A 16,070-nucleotide genomic window follows, 5' to 3' on the forward strand; every position below is an offset into this window, starting at 1 on the left:
GTTTAAGTCATGGTACAACTTAAGTAGGACAGTAAATACACTGCTGAGAAAAAAGCAATAGCATTTCAAATCTAAAGAAAAATTACCTTTATATTACTCATTACTAGGTTAGATTTTTCAAGTTTCTGCTTATTTTAGTTTATATAATAAACATGGATAGCACGCAAATTACTGAGCCCACCCAGTAAGTATAAATTTTCTAGACCTCGGGGGTTTTCTGTGAATCAAGCAAAGTGTCAGGCATAGAGTAGGTATAGTTTGAAAGTTGTCTCTAGATAGTATATTACCTCTCCTCTTACTTAATTGTTGTAGCTAAAGGTAAGACACAAGAATAATTAATTTAATTGTAATTTAAGTGGCTACATTACAATTCTTAAGGGGAATAAACACTTTAGACTGCAGTAGATTATTAGGAGCTATCTCCAATTCATTTTACTTCAGATAATTTGGGTATCACTTTTCAACAAAGAAATGAAAAATACTATATACCTTGTATCCCACTAGTAATAATCATTGTCTGTTTCACCCCCTTCATTGGCTCAGCCTAAAACTATACACTTTACTACAAGGTCAAAGCTAAAATACAGGTCTCTTGATTTTCCGTCTAGCCCTCTGTTTGCTAAACACCCAGCTGCTTGATAAACGGAAGGCCAAGGAATTTTGAGTGCTATTAATTCCAAGATTTGAAAGTCTGCATTTGAAAGTCTGTAGAAATTGCACCATAGTAACCTATTTTCTTCCCTAATTTTCTCATTAAATTTTCTTAATATAAAAAATATCAACTAATGGTGTGCACACATTAATTGTGGTATAATAATAATTGCCAAAGAATGCTTAAACAACCACACAACTGCACTCATCTCACACGCTAGCAAAGTAATGCTCAAAATTCTCCAAGCGAGGCTTCAAAGTACGTGAACCGTGAACTTCCAGATATTCAAGCTGGATTTAGAAAAGGCAGAGGAACCACAGATCAAATTGCCAACATCCGCTGGATCATCGAAAAAGCGAAAGAGTTCCAGAAAAACATCTATTTCTGTTTTATTGACTATGCCAAAGCCTTTGACTGTGTGGATCACAATAAACTGTGGAGAATTCTGAAAGAGATGGGAATACAGGACCACCTGACCTGCCTCTTGAGAAATCTGTATGCAGGTCAGGAAGCAACAGTTAGAACTAGACATGGAACAACAGACTGGTTCCAAATCAGGAAAGGAGTACATCAAGGCTGTATATTGTCACCCTGCTTATTTAACTTCTATGCAGAGTACATCATGAGAAACATTGGGCTGGATGAAGCACAAGCTAGAATCAAGACTGCTGGGAGAAATATCAATAAGTTCAGATATGCAGATGACACCACCCTTATGGTAGAAAGTGAAGAAGAACTAAAGAGCCTCTTGATGAAAATGAAAGAGGAGAGTGGAAAAGTTGGCTTAAAACTCAACATTCAGAAAACTAAGATCATGGCATCTGGTCCCATCACTTCATGGCAAATAGGTGGGAAACAGTAGAAACAATGACAGACTATTTGGGGGGGCTCCAAAATCACTGCAGATGGTGATTGCAACCATGAAATTAAAAGACGTTTGCTCCTTGGAAGAAAATCTATGACCAACCTAGACAGAATATTAAAAAGCAGAGACATTACTTTGCCAACAAAGGTCGGTCTAGTCAAGGCTATAGTTTTTCCAGTAGTCATGTATGGATGTGAGAGTTGGACTATAAAGAAAGCTGAGCGCCGAAGAATTGATGCTTTTGAACTGTGGTGTTGGAAAAGACTCTTGAGAGTCCCTTAGATGGCAAGGAGATACAACCAGTCCATACTAAAGGAAATCAACCCTGAATATTCACTGGAAGGACTGATGTTGAATCTGAAACTCCGATACTTTGGCCACCTGATGCAAAGAACTGACTCAATGGAAAAGACCCTGATGCTGGGAAAGATTGAAGGCAGGAGGAGAAGGGGACGACAGAGGATGAGATGGCTGGATGGCATCACCAACTCAATGGATATGAGTTTGAGTAAGCTCTGGGAGTTGGTGATGGACAGGGAAGCCTGGAGTGCTGCAGTCCCTGGGGTCTCAAACAGTCAGACATGACTGAGCGACTGAACTGAAATGAAAAATTGCCAACACTTATGTAACTCCTGCACTAGGTACTATTCTAAGTATTTTCCCCTTATTTCTCACAAGAACTTTAGGAAACACATTCCATTGTTATCTTTATTTTAACAACAGAGAAAAAAACTGAGAAAGTGAAAGTGAAGTCTCTCAGTCATTTCCGACTCTTTGCCAGGCTCCTCCCTCCATTAAATTTTCCAGGCTAGGTCCTGGAGTGGGTTGCCCTTTCCTTCTCCAGGGGCTCTTCCTGATTCAGGGATTGAACTCGGGTTTCCTGCATTGCAGGTAGATGCTTTACCATCTGAGCCACTAGAGGAGCCACACAGAAGCTAACTAGTTAACTAGCTAAAGGTTCTGTACCATGTAAGGGACAGAGCTGATATTTAAACCCAGGATATTCTAGTTCAGAATCTCCCTGCTGAATTATCTAGTCACACAAATGATGCCTTGAGCCCTCTCTCACAGATATCGCAATAAAACTAGAACACCAATTGTCCTTAACTCCCAGTGACAGTCTACTCTGACAACACAGACTGAGTGAGATGCCTCTCCTGTCCTCCTCTGTCACATAGCCCCCACCCAAGATGCTAGTCTGTCATAAATTTTTTTCTTTTCATTTCCCAATTAATTTTAACTCCTTGAAGCAAGGGTTACTGAAAGACTGGCACACAATACAGTATAGGAATACAGGAGAGGTTCAGTAAAGGTCTGTTGAATGAATTAAGGCTCTCATTGTTTGCAGGACTGCCTCCTGGCTCTCCAGACTACACCAAAACAGTCATATCCAGGTCCCACCACCACCACTACTCTGATTCCAACTTTTGCAGTTCTCCACATTACTAAAACCTCACATCTCTTTGAAATACCAATAGGTATCCCCTTCCCCCCAAAAGTCTTACCTTCTAAATCTTCTTTCTCAAAGTGTGTTTTGAGAATAGAACGAGTTCCACCTCTATCCACAACTGCTTCTTCATCATTTCTCTGGAAGAGAGAGAAAGAAGACTAAATGATAGTACTATATAGTCTCTTAATTTCAGAAAATAAATTTTAATGTGACCTGATAATTTAGAGGTCTAATTTAGTAACATAAACCTACTTGCACATGACTATTCTGTTTGATTATCAAGTGTTAGTTTACAAAAGAAAAGACTAAGATTAATTTGACCACACTTTCAGAGAAGGAATGTCACTTGATTTTCCATGAAATTGAGGGCAGTCAAACATTCTAGTTGGCATCATTTGTTAGTGAGATGAAAAACAGAAAACAAAGAGTTATCCTGTCAATTTAGTAACATCCATTTTTATCTCTGATAAAGAATTCTTGCTAACAAGATGACACTTTGAACTGTACAAAAGCAATGTGAAAATCATTAATATTAGCACCACTAGTGCTATGGTAGGGACAAATAATTCCATTGCAGTTATAAACATGGTTGAGGAGAACTAACCTCTTGAAAGCAATTAGTAGCAATTACTAAATGAAGTACAACTCTAGTGACTTTGCTTCAGTATAATGCATTTTATTCAAACTAAACTGTAAATTACAATCATATTCATTAAACCTTCATTCAGTTTCTCTAAATTTTTTTACCTATTTAGAAGAACTGGACATAGGCTCTGTATTTTGAACACTATACACATACTCAAAACAGTAGACTCAGTGATTAGGTATTCAGTAAAATAATGGGGGAGGTGTGAGTATATTGCAGTTTGACCATGTAGGAATGGACAAAATACTGAATGAAGAGAAATACAGATTATTTACAACTTGTATCTGATGGTGAACATCTATGTAAAAACTGCCTTAAAAGTGAACACTGGGCACAAAAGGAGAAATGAAAGGTAGAATAAATTTGAATGAATGTTTCAAGATCTATGTCTAAGCTTATTCCAGTTTATAACTATTAGAAAAGTAAAATATTTTTGTTTCTTCTTTGAAAGTCTTTTAACTCCTGATCATAATCTTAATAAAGATTTGTCCTCCATGTTCAGCAAATCAGTACTTTCAGCTGTAGGATTATAAACATGGGAAAAGTGAAAGTGTTAGTCACTCAGTCATGTCTGACTCTGCGACCCCTTGGACTATAGCCCACCAGGCTCCTCTGTCCATAGGATTCTCCAGGCAAGAATACTGGTGGGTTGCCATTCTCTTCTCCAGGGGATCTTCCTGACCCAGGGACTGAACCCAGGTCTCCTGCATTGCACACAGATTCTTTACCATCTGAACCACCAGGGAAACCCAAATTATAGACATATTTCAATCTAAAAAGATCAGCTCTCATATGCTTCAAACGCAGAAAAATATGTAGCAGAAGGACATGCTTTATACCCTGTTGTCTTTCTGACAACTTGTGCTGACACAAGGCAGGGTAAAGTCTTTGAAATTAGAATTAAAGAAACTTACAATATAATGAGAGAAAAAATTAAAATGAAGATAGATTTCAGAACCCATTGCTCTTCTGTTTGGCAAGGTTTAAGAAAATCTGTTGGTTTAAGCAATAACAGCAATAGCCAAAGACGAGACATATCATTTTCCTGAACCAAATAAATGCAAGCTTCAGCCTATTTTGAATCTGCTCTTGATACATTTACAAATGAAATTTATCCTCTGTGCAAGACATTTTCAAATATATGTCACATTGGAATACAACTCTGCCCTCTGGGGTATTGTTAGGAAGAATGCCAAAAGCTAAGTCATGCATCCTTGTTCAAAGGTCAGAAAGAGCACTGTTCCACTATAACTCAAAATGGCAGTCTCTGAAAACAACTGCCAAATGGAAAGCTTTATATAGAATATATGAAGATGTTTTTCCCCATACATAAATATTTGATTTTGATTTCAAAGATCTGAAGCAATTCTCAACTTATACAAAATGTTTTTTCCCCTTATTTATATAAAGCATGTATACTCTCTGTATACAAAATTTAATTCTCTTGAATAGCTAATGTTAAGATACTGAGATAAAATAAAATTCTGCATCAGAAGTAGAAGTAGAATCTAAATAGGAAATAGCTGATTGATTAAATACTATGCAGGTTACAAACAGAAGTGACCTAATTTTAATTTTTCTTTAAAAGAGAAAGAACTAGAAGCTAGAATATGAATATAGCTCAATGTAAGTGACTCATTTTGTAGTTTCACATTATCTTCTTTATTTTTTTAATTTAAATTTATTTATTTTAATTACAGGCTAATTACTTTACAATATTGTATTGGTTTATACTCCCTAGTTGTTCCATATTTGCAGCTAAAAATTCCGAAGATATAGATTAATGCTAATACATATACTGAAATTCCTCAACTTTGGCTATAGCTCAAAAGATTGCTTTGATATTATTCAACACTTTTAGCAGAGTAGTCCCCTTCCCCCATATGACCAGGAGCAGGTAAACATGAGGTGTGATATAGGGAAATGCAGAGCAACATATGGCCCTGGGTCCAGTCTATGTGCTAATCCCATATAGAGCAATAAGTAAAATTTTTACTTCATCTTGAACTGTCATTATCTTTAGAATTGGTGAAAATCAGATATATATATATATATATGTGTGTGTGTGTGCCCTAATTTCCATATGTATTAATATTTACTCATCGAGGAGCAAATTTTAGCACTACGTTAGAGAGACAACACATAAATATATTATGTGTTGCCTTTCAATACAGTTCACCTTTTCTATACTGTTGGGTAAACACTTTTAAGATGGTTGAGTCCAGAAAACAGAGTTTTAATTGGCCGGGGGAACATGGCCCATACTGAAAAATACATATCCCAACACAGTCACATATTCATATACATGTAATCAAAAGTTTCACAAACTAGCATTGATTCTTACTACAAACGATGCACTCTGATATTTTCTGTTCAAGGGTATACTACTTCATTCAGAAGTCCTAGTCACTACCCATTACATTTATGTAAGGACTGAAAAATGGCTTGTGACCTGAAATTTGAAAAGCATTGGTATAGACTATGACCCTGGGACAGACTAACTCATTCACACAGAAATTTCTTCTAGAATTGTTTATAAATATCATCAGCTTTAAGAGTATGCAAAAAACACCTTTTTCTGATTTACCATGGCTCTTGAACACAGTCATCAGTGGAATAAACTTTTCTGGTTTTACAAGCTAAAATCCAACAGCAATCCTCTGGGTAGGAAAATTGAAACTTTTTCATGTCCTTTTGATAATTCTCATCTCATTTGAAATGGATTAATAGAGGAGGAAGCAGTTCATTTTCTTTCTTTTTTTTTTTTTTCATCCCCTGTCGTCCCCTTCTCCTTCTGCCTTCAATCTTTCCCAGCATCAGGATCTTTTCAAATGAGTCAGTTCTTCCTATCAGGTGGCCAAAATATTGGAATTTCAGCTTCAGAATCAGTCCTTCCAATGAATATTCAGGACTGATTTCCTTTAGGGTAGACTGGTTGGATCTCCTTGCAATCCAAGAGACTCTCTAGAGTCTTCTCCAACAGCAAAGTTCAAAAGCATCAATTCTTCAGCGGTCAGCTCTCTTTATAGTCCAACTCTCACTTTCATACATGACTACTGGAAAAACCATAGCTTGACTAGACAGTAATAGCTTTGATTATTACTTTTTTGGCAAAGTAATGTCTCTGCTTTTTAATATGCTAACTAGGTAGGCCATAACTTTTCTTCCAAGGAGCAAGTGTCTTTTAATTTCATGGCTGCAGTCACCATCTGCAGTGATTTTGGAACCCCCCCAAAATAGTCTCTCACTGTTTTCATTGTTTCCCCATCTATTTGCCATGAAGTGATGGGACCAGATGCCATGATCTTAGTTTTCTGAATGTTGGGCTTTAAGCCAACATATTCACTCTCCACTTTCACTTTCATCAAGAGGCTCTTTAGTTCTTGTTAGCTTTCTGCCATAAGGGTGGCATCATCTGCATACCTGGGGTTCTTGATATTTCTCCTGGCAATCTTGATTCTAGCTTGTGCTTCCTCCAGCCCAGCGTTTCTCATGATGTACTCTGCATATAAGTTAAATAAACAGAGTGACAATATACAGCCTTGCTGTACTCCTCTCCCTATTTGGAAACAGTCTGTTGTTCCATGCCCAGTTCTAACTGTTGCTTCCTGACCTGCATACAGATTTCTCAGGAGGCAAGTCAGGTGGTCTGGTATTCCCATCTCTTGAAGAATTTTCCATAGTTAATTGTGATCCACACAGTGAAAGGCTTTGGCATAGTCAATAAAACAGCAGTAGATGTTTTTCTGGAACTCTCTTGCTTTTTTGATGTTTCAACGGATGTTGGCAATTTGATCTCTGGTTTCTCTGCCTTTTCTAAATCCATCTTGAACATTTGGAAGTTCACAGTTCATGTACTGTTGAAGCCTGGCTTGGAAAATTCTGAGCATTACTTTGCTAGTGTGTGATATGAGTGCATTGTGCAGTAGTTTGAGCATTCTTTTGCATTGCCTTTCTTTGGGATTGGAATGAAAACTGACATTTTCCAGTCCTGTGGCCACTGCTGAGTTTTCCAAATTTACTGGTATATTGAGGGCAGCACTTTCATAGCATCATCTTTTTGAATTTGAAATAGCTCAACTGGAATTCCATCACCTCCACTAGCTTTGTTCGTAGTGATGCTTTCTAAGGCCCACTTGACTTCGCATTCCAGGATGTGGATCAGATCATGAACTCCTTATTACCAAATTCAGACTTAAACTGAAGAAAGTAGGGAAAACCACTAGACCATCCAGGTGTGACCTAAATCAAATCCCTTATGATTATACAGTGGAAGTGACAAAGAGATTCAACAGATTAGATCTGATGGACAAAGTGCCTGAAGAACTATGGACAGAGGTTCATGACATTGTACAGGAGGCAGAGATTAAGACCACCCCCAAGAAAAAGAAATGCAAAAACCAAAATGGTTGTCTGGTGAGGCCTTACAAATAGCTATGAAAAGAGAGAAGTGAAAGGCAAAGGAGAAAAGGAAAGATATACCCATTTGAATGCACAGTTCCAGAGACTAGCAAGGAGAGATAAGAAAGCCTTCCTCAGTGATCAATGGAAAGAAATAGAGGGAAACAATAGAATGGGAAATACTAGAGATCTCTTCAAGAAAATTAGAGATATCAAGGGAATATTTCATGCAAAGATGGGCACAATAAAGGACAGAAATGGTATGGACCTAACAGAAGCCGAAGATATTAAGAAGTGGCAAGAATACACAGAGGAACTGTACAAAAAAGATATTCATGACCCAGATAATCATGATGGTGTGATCACTCACCTAGAGCAGTTCATTTTCAATTCGGAACTTTTTCTTCCTTATAACTGTTTACCATATTTTTTAAAAAGTAATCACTTTTTCTACCTTTTAAAAAAATATCAGATATTAGGATATTATGGTGTCCTATATATTCTCCACTAATCCTTACAGATCCACTTTCCACTCTTATTCACCATGCTCTGTTTCTTTACAGACTGCATTACTAGGATCCCTTGACTTTTAGCTTCCTATAATGACAGAGCACTATAGACTGGGACCAGAGAAACATAGTCCCTGTTGGACCATAGTTTGGCAATGACTGTGATCCATTATCAAAGAACAAAGCTCTTGTCATGTGACTTATACAGCTATAGATCTCACTGGTTTGCATTAACTACTTCCTTGCTCCTTTAGGCCTAGAAGTAGTAACAGTTTCCAGATGGTACACATTTCTAGAATTTGATTAAGGATTACCCTTTATCCTGCCTACACTTTTTTAAAAAATTTACTGGCGTATAGTTGGTTTACAATGCTGTATTAGTTTTGGGCATACAGCAAAGTGAATCAGTTATACATATATGCAGTCTTTTTAGATTCTTTTCCTATATCAGTTCAGTTCAGTCACCCAGTCATGTCTGACTCTTTGCGACCCCATGAACCGCAGCACACCAGGCCTCCCTGTCCATCACCAACTTCCGAAGTCCACCCAAACCCATGTCCATCGAGTCAGTGATGCCATCCAACCATCTCATCCTCTGTCGTTCTCTTCTCCTCCCGCCCTAAATCTTTCCCAGCATAAGGGTCTTTTCCGATGAGTCAACTCTTTGCATCAGGTGGCCAAAGGACTGGAGTTTCAGCTTCAACATCAGTCCTTCCAATGAACACCCAGGACTGGTCTACCTTAGGATGGACTGGTTGGATCTCTTTGCAGTCCAAGGGACTCTCAAGAATCTTCTCCATAGCAAAAATCAACAAAACCAAAAGCTGGTTCTTTGAAAGGATAAATAAAATTGACAAACCATTAGCCAGACTCATCAAGAAACAAAGGGAGAAAAATCAAATCAATAAAATTAGAAACGAAAATGGAGAGATCACAACAGACAACACAGAAATACAAAGGATCATAAGAGACTACTATCAACAATTATATGCCAATAAAATGGACAACGTGGAAGAAATGGACAAATTCTTAGAAAAGTACAACTTTCCAAAACTCGACCAGGAAGAAATAGAAAATCTTAACAGACCCATCACAAGCATGGAAATTGAAACTGTAATAAAAAATCTTCCAGCAAACAAAAGCCCAGGTCCAGACGGCTTCACAGCTGAATTCTACCAAAAATTTAGAGAAGAGCTAACACCTATCCTGCTCAAACTCTTCCAGAAAATTGCAAAGGAAGGTAAACTTCCAAACTCATTCTATGAGGCCACCATCACCCTAATACCAAAACCTGACAAAGATCCCACAAAAAAAGAAAACTACAGGTCAATATCAATGATGAACATAGATGCAAAAATCCTTAACAAAATTCTAGCAATCAGAATCCAACAACACATTAAAAAGATCATACACCATGACCAAGTGGGCTTTATCCCAGGGATGCAAGGATTCTTCAATATCTGCAAATCAATCAATGTTATACACCACGTTAACAAACTGAAAAATAAAAACCATATGATTATCTCAATAGATGCAGAGAAAGCCTTTGACAAAATTCAACATCCATTTATGATAAAAACTCTCCAGAAAGCAGGAATAGAAGGAACATACCTCAACATAATAAAAGCTATATATGACAAACCCACAGCAAACATTATCCTCAATGGTGAAAAATTGAAAGCATTTCCCCTAAAGTCAGGAACAAGACAAGGGTGCCCACTTTCACCATTACTATTCAACATAGTTTTGGAAGTTTTGGCCACAGCAATCAGAGCCAAAAAAGAAATAAAAGGAATCCAAATTGGAAAAGAAGAAGTAAAACTCTCACTGTTTGCAGATGACATGATCCTCTACACAGAAAACCCTAAAGACTCCACTAGAAAATTACTAGAACTAATCAATGACTATAGTAAAGTTGCAGGATATAAAGTCAACACACAGAAATCCCTTGCATTCCTATACACTAATAATGAGAAAACAGAAAGAGAAATTAAGGAAACAATTCCATTTACCATTGCAACGGAAAGAATAAAATACTTAGGAATATATCTACCAAAAGAAACTAAAGACCTATATATAGAAAACTATAAAACACTGGTGAAAGAAATCAAAGAGGACACTAATAGATGGAGAAATATACCATGTTCATGGATTGGAAGAATCAATATAGTGAAAATGAGTATACTACCCAAAGCAATTTATAGATTCAATGCAATCCCTATCAAGCTACCAACGGTATTCTTCACAGAGCTAGAACAAATAATTTCACAATTTGTATGGAAATACAAAAAACCTCCAATAGCCAAAGCGATCTTGAGAAAGAAGAATGGAACTGGAGGAATCAACCCACCTGACTTCAGGCTCTACTACAAAGCCACAGTCATCAAGACAGTGTGGTACTGGCACAAAGACAGAAATATAGATCAATGGAACAAAATAGAAAGCCCAGAGATAAATCCACACACATATGGACACCTTATCTTTGACAAAGGAGGCAAGAATATACAATGGATTAAAGACAATCTCTTTAACAAGTGGTGCTGGGAAATCTGGTCAAACACTAGTAAAAGAATGAAACTAGGACACTTTCTAACACCATACACAAAAATAAACTCTAAATGGATTAAAGATCTCAACGTAAGACCAGAAACTATAAAACTCCTAGAGGAGAACATAGGCAAAACACTCTCTGACATACATCACAGCAGGATCCTCTATGACCCACCTCCCAGAATATTGGAAATAAAAGCAAAAATAAACAAATGGGACCTAATTAACCTTAAAAGCTTCTGCACATCAAAGGAAACTATTAGCAAGGTGAAAAGACAGCCTTCAGAATGGGAGAAAACAATAGCAAATGAAGCAACTGACAAACAACTAATCTCAAAAATATACAAGCAACACCTACAGCTCAACTCCAGAAAAATAAATGACCCAATCAACAAATGGGCCAAAGAACTAAATAGACATTTCTCCAAAGAAGACATACAGAGGGCTAACAAGCACATGAAAAGATGCTCAACATCATTCATTATCAGAGAAATGCAAATCAAAACCACTATGAGGTACCATTTCACACCAGTCAGAATGGCTGCGATCCAAAAGTCTACAAATACTAAATGCTGGAGAGGGTGTGGAGAAAAGGGAACCCTCTTACACTATTTGTGGGAATGCAAACTAGTATAGCCACTATGGAGAACAGTGTGGAGATTCCTTAAAAAACTGGAAATAGAACTGCCTTATGATCCAGCAATCCCACTGCTGGGCATACACACCGAGGAAACCAGAAGGGAAAGAGACACGTGTACCCCAATGTTCATCGCAGCACTGTTTGTAATAGCCAGGACATGGAAGCAACCTAGATGTCCATCAGCAGATGAATGGATAAGAAAGCGATGGTACATATACACAATGGAGTATTACTCAGCCATTAAAAAGAAAACATTTGTATCAGTTCTAATGAGGTGGATGAAACTGGAGCCTATTATACAGAGTGAAGTAAGCCAGAAGGAAAAACACCAATACAGTATAATAACACATATATATGGAATTTAGAAAGCTGGTAACAATAACCCTGTGTACGAGACAGCAAAAGAGACACTGATGTATAGAACAGTCTTATGGACTCTGTGGGAGAGGGAGAGGGTGGGAAGATTTGGGAGAATGGCATTGAAACATATAAAATATCATGTATGAAACGAGATGCCAGTCCAGGTTCGATGCACGATACTGGATGTTTGGGGCTAGTGCACTGGGACGACCCAGAGGGATGGTATGGGGAGGGAGGAGGGAGGAGGGTTCGGGATGGGGAACACATGTATAACTGTGGCGGATTCATTTTGATATTTGGCAAAACTAATACAATTATGTAAAGTTTAAAAATAAAATAAAATAAAAAAAAAAGAAAGTAAGTCAAACATCTGAAAGTACACACACACACACAAAAAAGAATCTTCTCCAACAGCACAGTTCAAAAGCATCAATTCTTCCACATTCAGCTTTCTTTATAGTCCAACTCTCATATCCATACATGACCACTGGAAAAACCATAGGTCTGACTAGATGGACCTTTGTTGATAAAGTAATGTCTCTGCTTTTTAATATTCTGTCTAGGCTGGTCATAATTTTCCTTCCAAGGAGTAAGCATCTTTTAATTTCATGGCTGCAATCACCATCTGCAGTGATTTTGGAGCCCCGAAAAATAAAGTCAGCCACTGTTTCCACTGTTTCCCCAACTATTTGCCATGAAGTGATGGGACCAGATGCCATGATCTTAGGTTTTTTAATGTAGAGCTTTAAGCCAACTTTTTCACTCTCCTCTTTCACTTTCATCAAGAGGCTTTTTAGTTCCTCTTCACTTTCTGCTGTAAGGGTGGTGTCGTCTACATATCTGAGGTTATTGATATTTCTCCCAGCAATCTTGATTCCAGCTTGTGCTTCTTCCAGCCCAGTGTTTCTCATGATGTACTCTGCATATAAGTTAAATAAGTAGGGTGACAATATACAGCCTTGACGTACTCCTTTTCCTATTTGGAACCATTCTGTTGTTCCATATCCAGTTCTAACTGTTGCTTCCTCAGCTGTACACAGGTTTCTCTAGAAGCAGGTCAGGTGGTCTGGTATTCACATCTCTTGAAGAATTTTCCACAGTTTATTGTGATCCACACAGTCAAAGGCTTTGGTATAGTCAATAAAGCAGAAACAGATGATTTTCTGGAACTCTCTTGCTTTTTCGATAATCCAATGAATGTTGGTAATTTGATCTCTGGTTCCTCTGCCTTTTCTAAATCCAGCTTGAACATCTGGAAGTTCATGATTCACGTATTACTGAAGCCTGGCTTAGAGAATTTTAAGCATCACTTTACTAGCGTGTGAGATGAGTGCAATTGTGTGGTAGTTCGAGCATTCTTTGGCATTGCCTTTCTTTGGGATTGGAATGAAAATTGACCTTTTCCAGTCCTGTGGCCACTGCTGAGTTTTCCAAGTTTGCTGGCATATTGAGTGCAGCACTTTCACAGCATCATCTTTTAGGATTTGAAATAGCTCAACTGGAATTCCATCACCTCCACTAGCTTTGTTCATAGTGAGGCCCACTTGACTGCACATTCCAGGATGTCTGGCTCTAGGTGAGTGAGTACACCATCATGGTTATCTGGGTCATGAAGATCTTTTTTGTACAGTTCTTCTGTATATTCTTGCCACCTCTTCTTAATATTCTGCTTCTGTTAGGTCCATACCATTTCTGTCCTTTATTGAACCCATCTTTGCATGAAATGTTCCCTTGGTATCTCTAATTTTCTTGAAGAGATCTCCACTCTTTCCCATTCTATTGTTTTCCTCTATTTCTTTGCATTGATCGCTGAGGAAGACTTTTCTATCTCTCCTTGCTGTTCTTTGGAACTTTGCATTCAGATGGGTATATCTTTCCTTTTCTCCTTTGCTTTTTGCTTGTCTTCTTTTCACAGCTCTTTGTAAGACCTCCTCAGACAGCCATTTTGCTTTTTTGCATTTCTTTTTCTTGGGGATGGTCTTGATTCCTGTCTCCTGTACAATGTCACAAACCTCCATCCATAGTTCATCAGGCACTCTACCAGATCTAGTCCCTAAATCTATTTCTCACTTCCACTCATACAGTCATAAGGGATTTGATTTACGTCATACCTGAATGGTCTAGTGATTTTTCCACTTTCTTCAATTTCAGTCAGAATTCGGCAACAAGCAGTTCATGATCTGAGCCACAGTCAGCTCCTGGTCTTGTTTTTGCTGACTGTATAGAGCTTCTCCATCTTTGGCTGCAAAAATATAATCAATCTGATTTCGGTGTCGACCATCTGGTGATGTCCATGTGTAGAGTCTACTCTTGTGTTGTTGGAAGAGGGTGTTTGCCAAGACCAGTGCTTTTCCCATACAGGTCATTACAGAGAACTGAGTAGAGTTCCCTGTGCTATAGAGTAGGTCTTTAATAATTATCTATTAAGCAAGCCACTCCAGTACTCTTGCCTAGAAAATCCCATGGATGGAGGAGCCTGGTGGGCTACAGTCCATGGGGTCGCTAAAAGTCGGACACGACTGAGCGACTTCACTTTCACTTTTCACTTTCACGCAATGGAGAAGGAAATGGCAACCCACTCCAGTGTTCTTGCCTGGAGACTCCCAGGGACGGCAGAGCCTGGTGGGCTGCTGTCTATGGGGTTGCACAGAGTCCGACATGACTGAAGCGACTTAGCGCAGAAGCAGCAGCAGTGTACATGTTTCATCCAAATTAGTCCTTTCATTAAATATTTTTCTCACACTTTTTGAGTGACAATCTCTTTCTTGCTATGACTCTGATTCACATGTCACATTTATTTTAATGATTAAATACTATGACATCAAGTTTTGTAGAGATGAACATATAATCAAAATGGCCACCTACATACAGAACTTTAACTAAAAAATATCTGTCAAAAACACTGTCTAATTTTCAACTAGGTATATTTGTTTATTTTTTGCTTTTATTTCTCTTGTCTTTGGAGACAGATCCAAAAAAAAATATCGCTACCATTTGTGTTATAGAGTGTTCTGCCTATGTTCTCTTCTAGGAGTTTTATGGTTTCAAATCTTAGATTTGGATCGTATCTATTTTAAGTTTGTTTTTCTATATGGTGTGTGGAAATGTTCTAATCTCATTCTTTTATTTTTTTTATTTTATTTTTTTTTAAATCTCATTCTTTTACATGAAGCTGTCCAGGTTTCCCAGCATTTCTTATTGAAGAGATTGTCTTTTCTCCAATTGTTTTTTGCCTCCTTCGTCATAGTCTATTAATAATTGATCACAGTCAATGGCTTTATTTCTGAGCTTTCTATTCTGTTCCATTGATCTATGTGTTTGTTTTTGTGTTAGTACCATGCTGTTTTTATTTCTGAAGTTTTGTGGCATAGTCTGAAGTCCAGATGCACATTTCCAGTTTTATTCTTTTCTCTCAAGTTTGCTTTACCAGCATTATTTACACTAGCCAAGATACAGAAGCAACCCAAGTGTCCATCAACAGATGAATGGATAAAGAACATGGGGGTATGTATATACAATGAAATATTATTCAGCCATTAAAAAAATGAAATTCTGCCAATTGTAACACCGTGCATGGGCCTAGAGTATATTATACTTAGTGAAATAAATCAGAGAAATACAAATACTACATTTCACTTATATGTGGAATTTAGAAAATAAAGAAATGAATATATAGAACAAAACAGAAACAGACACACAGATAGAAAACAAACTAGTAGTTACCATTGGGAGAAGGAAGGAGGAGAGGCAAGATAGGGATATGGAATTAATAAGATACAAACTACTGTGTGGATCACAATAAACTGTGGAAAATTCTTCAAGAGATGGGACTATCAGACCATCTGATCTGCCTCTTGAGAAATCTGTATGCAGGTCAGGAAGCAACAGTTAGAACTGGACATGGAACAACAGACTGGTTCCAAATAGGAAAAGGAGTACATCAAGGCTGTATATTGTCACCCTACTTATTTAACTTATATGCAGAGTACATCATGAG

General features: G+C 37.7%; 1 protein-coding gene across 8 annotated transcripts in view; it reads right to left on the reverse strand.

Moving 5' to 3' along the window:
* Window positions 1-16,070, reverse strand: part of SLC4A10 (solute carrier family 4 member 10) — a 343,489-nt gene that overhangs the window by 212,446 nt on the left and 114,973 nt on the right. For all 8 annotated transcript variants that reach the window (XM_061436804.1, XM_061436824.1, XM_061436845.1 and 5 more), the window contains exon 2: window positions 3,023-3,104. In XM_061436804.1, coding sequence (XP_061292788.1) covers window positions 3,023-3,104 — 82 coding nt within the window. The remainder of the gene's footprint in view (window positions 1-3,022; window positions 3,105-16,070) is intronic.

This window comes from Bos javanicus, chromosome 2, assembly GCF_032452875.1.
Source record: "Bos javanicus breed banteng chromosome 2, ARS-OSU_banteng_1.0, whole genome shotgun sequence".
In the NCBI taxonomy this organism is placed as follows: domain Eukaryota; kingdom Metazoa; phylum Chordata; class Mammalia; order Artiodactyla; family Bovidae; genus Bos; species Bos javanicus.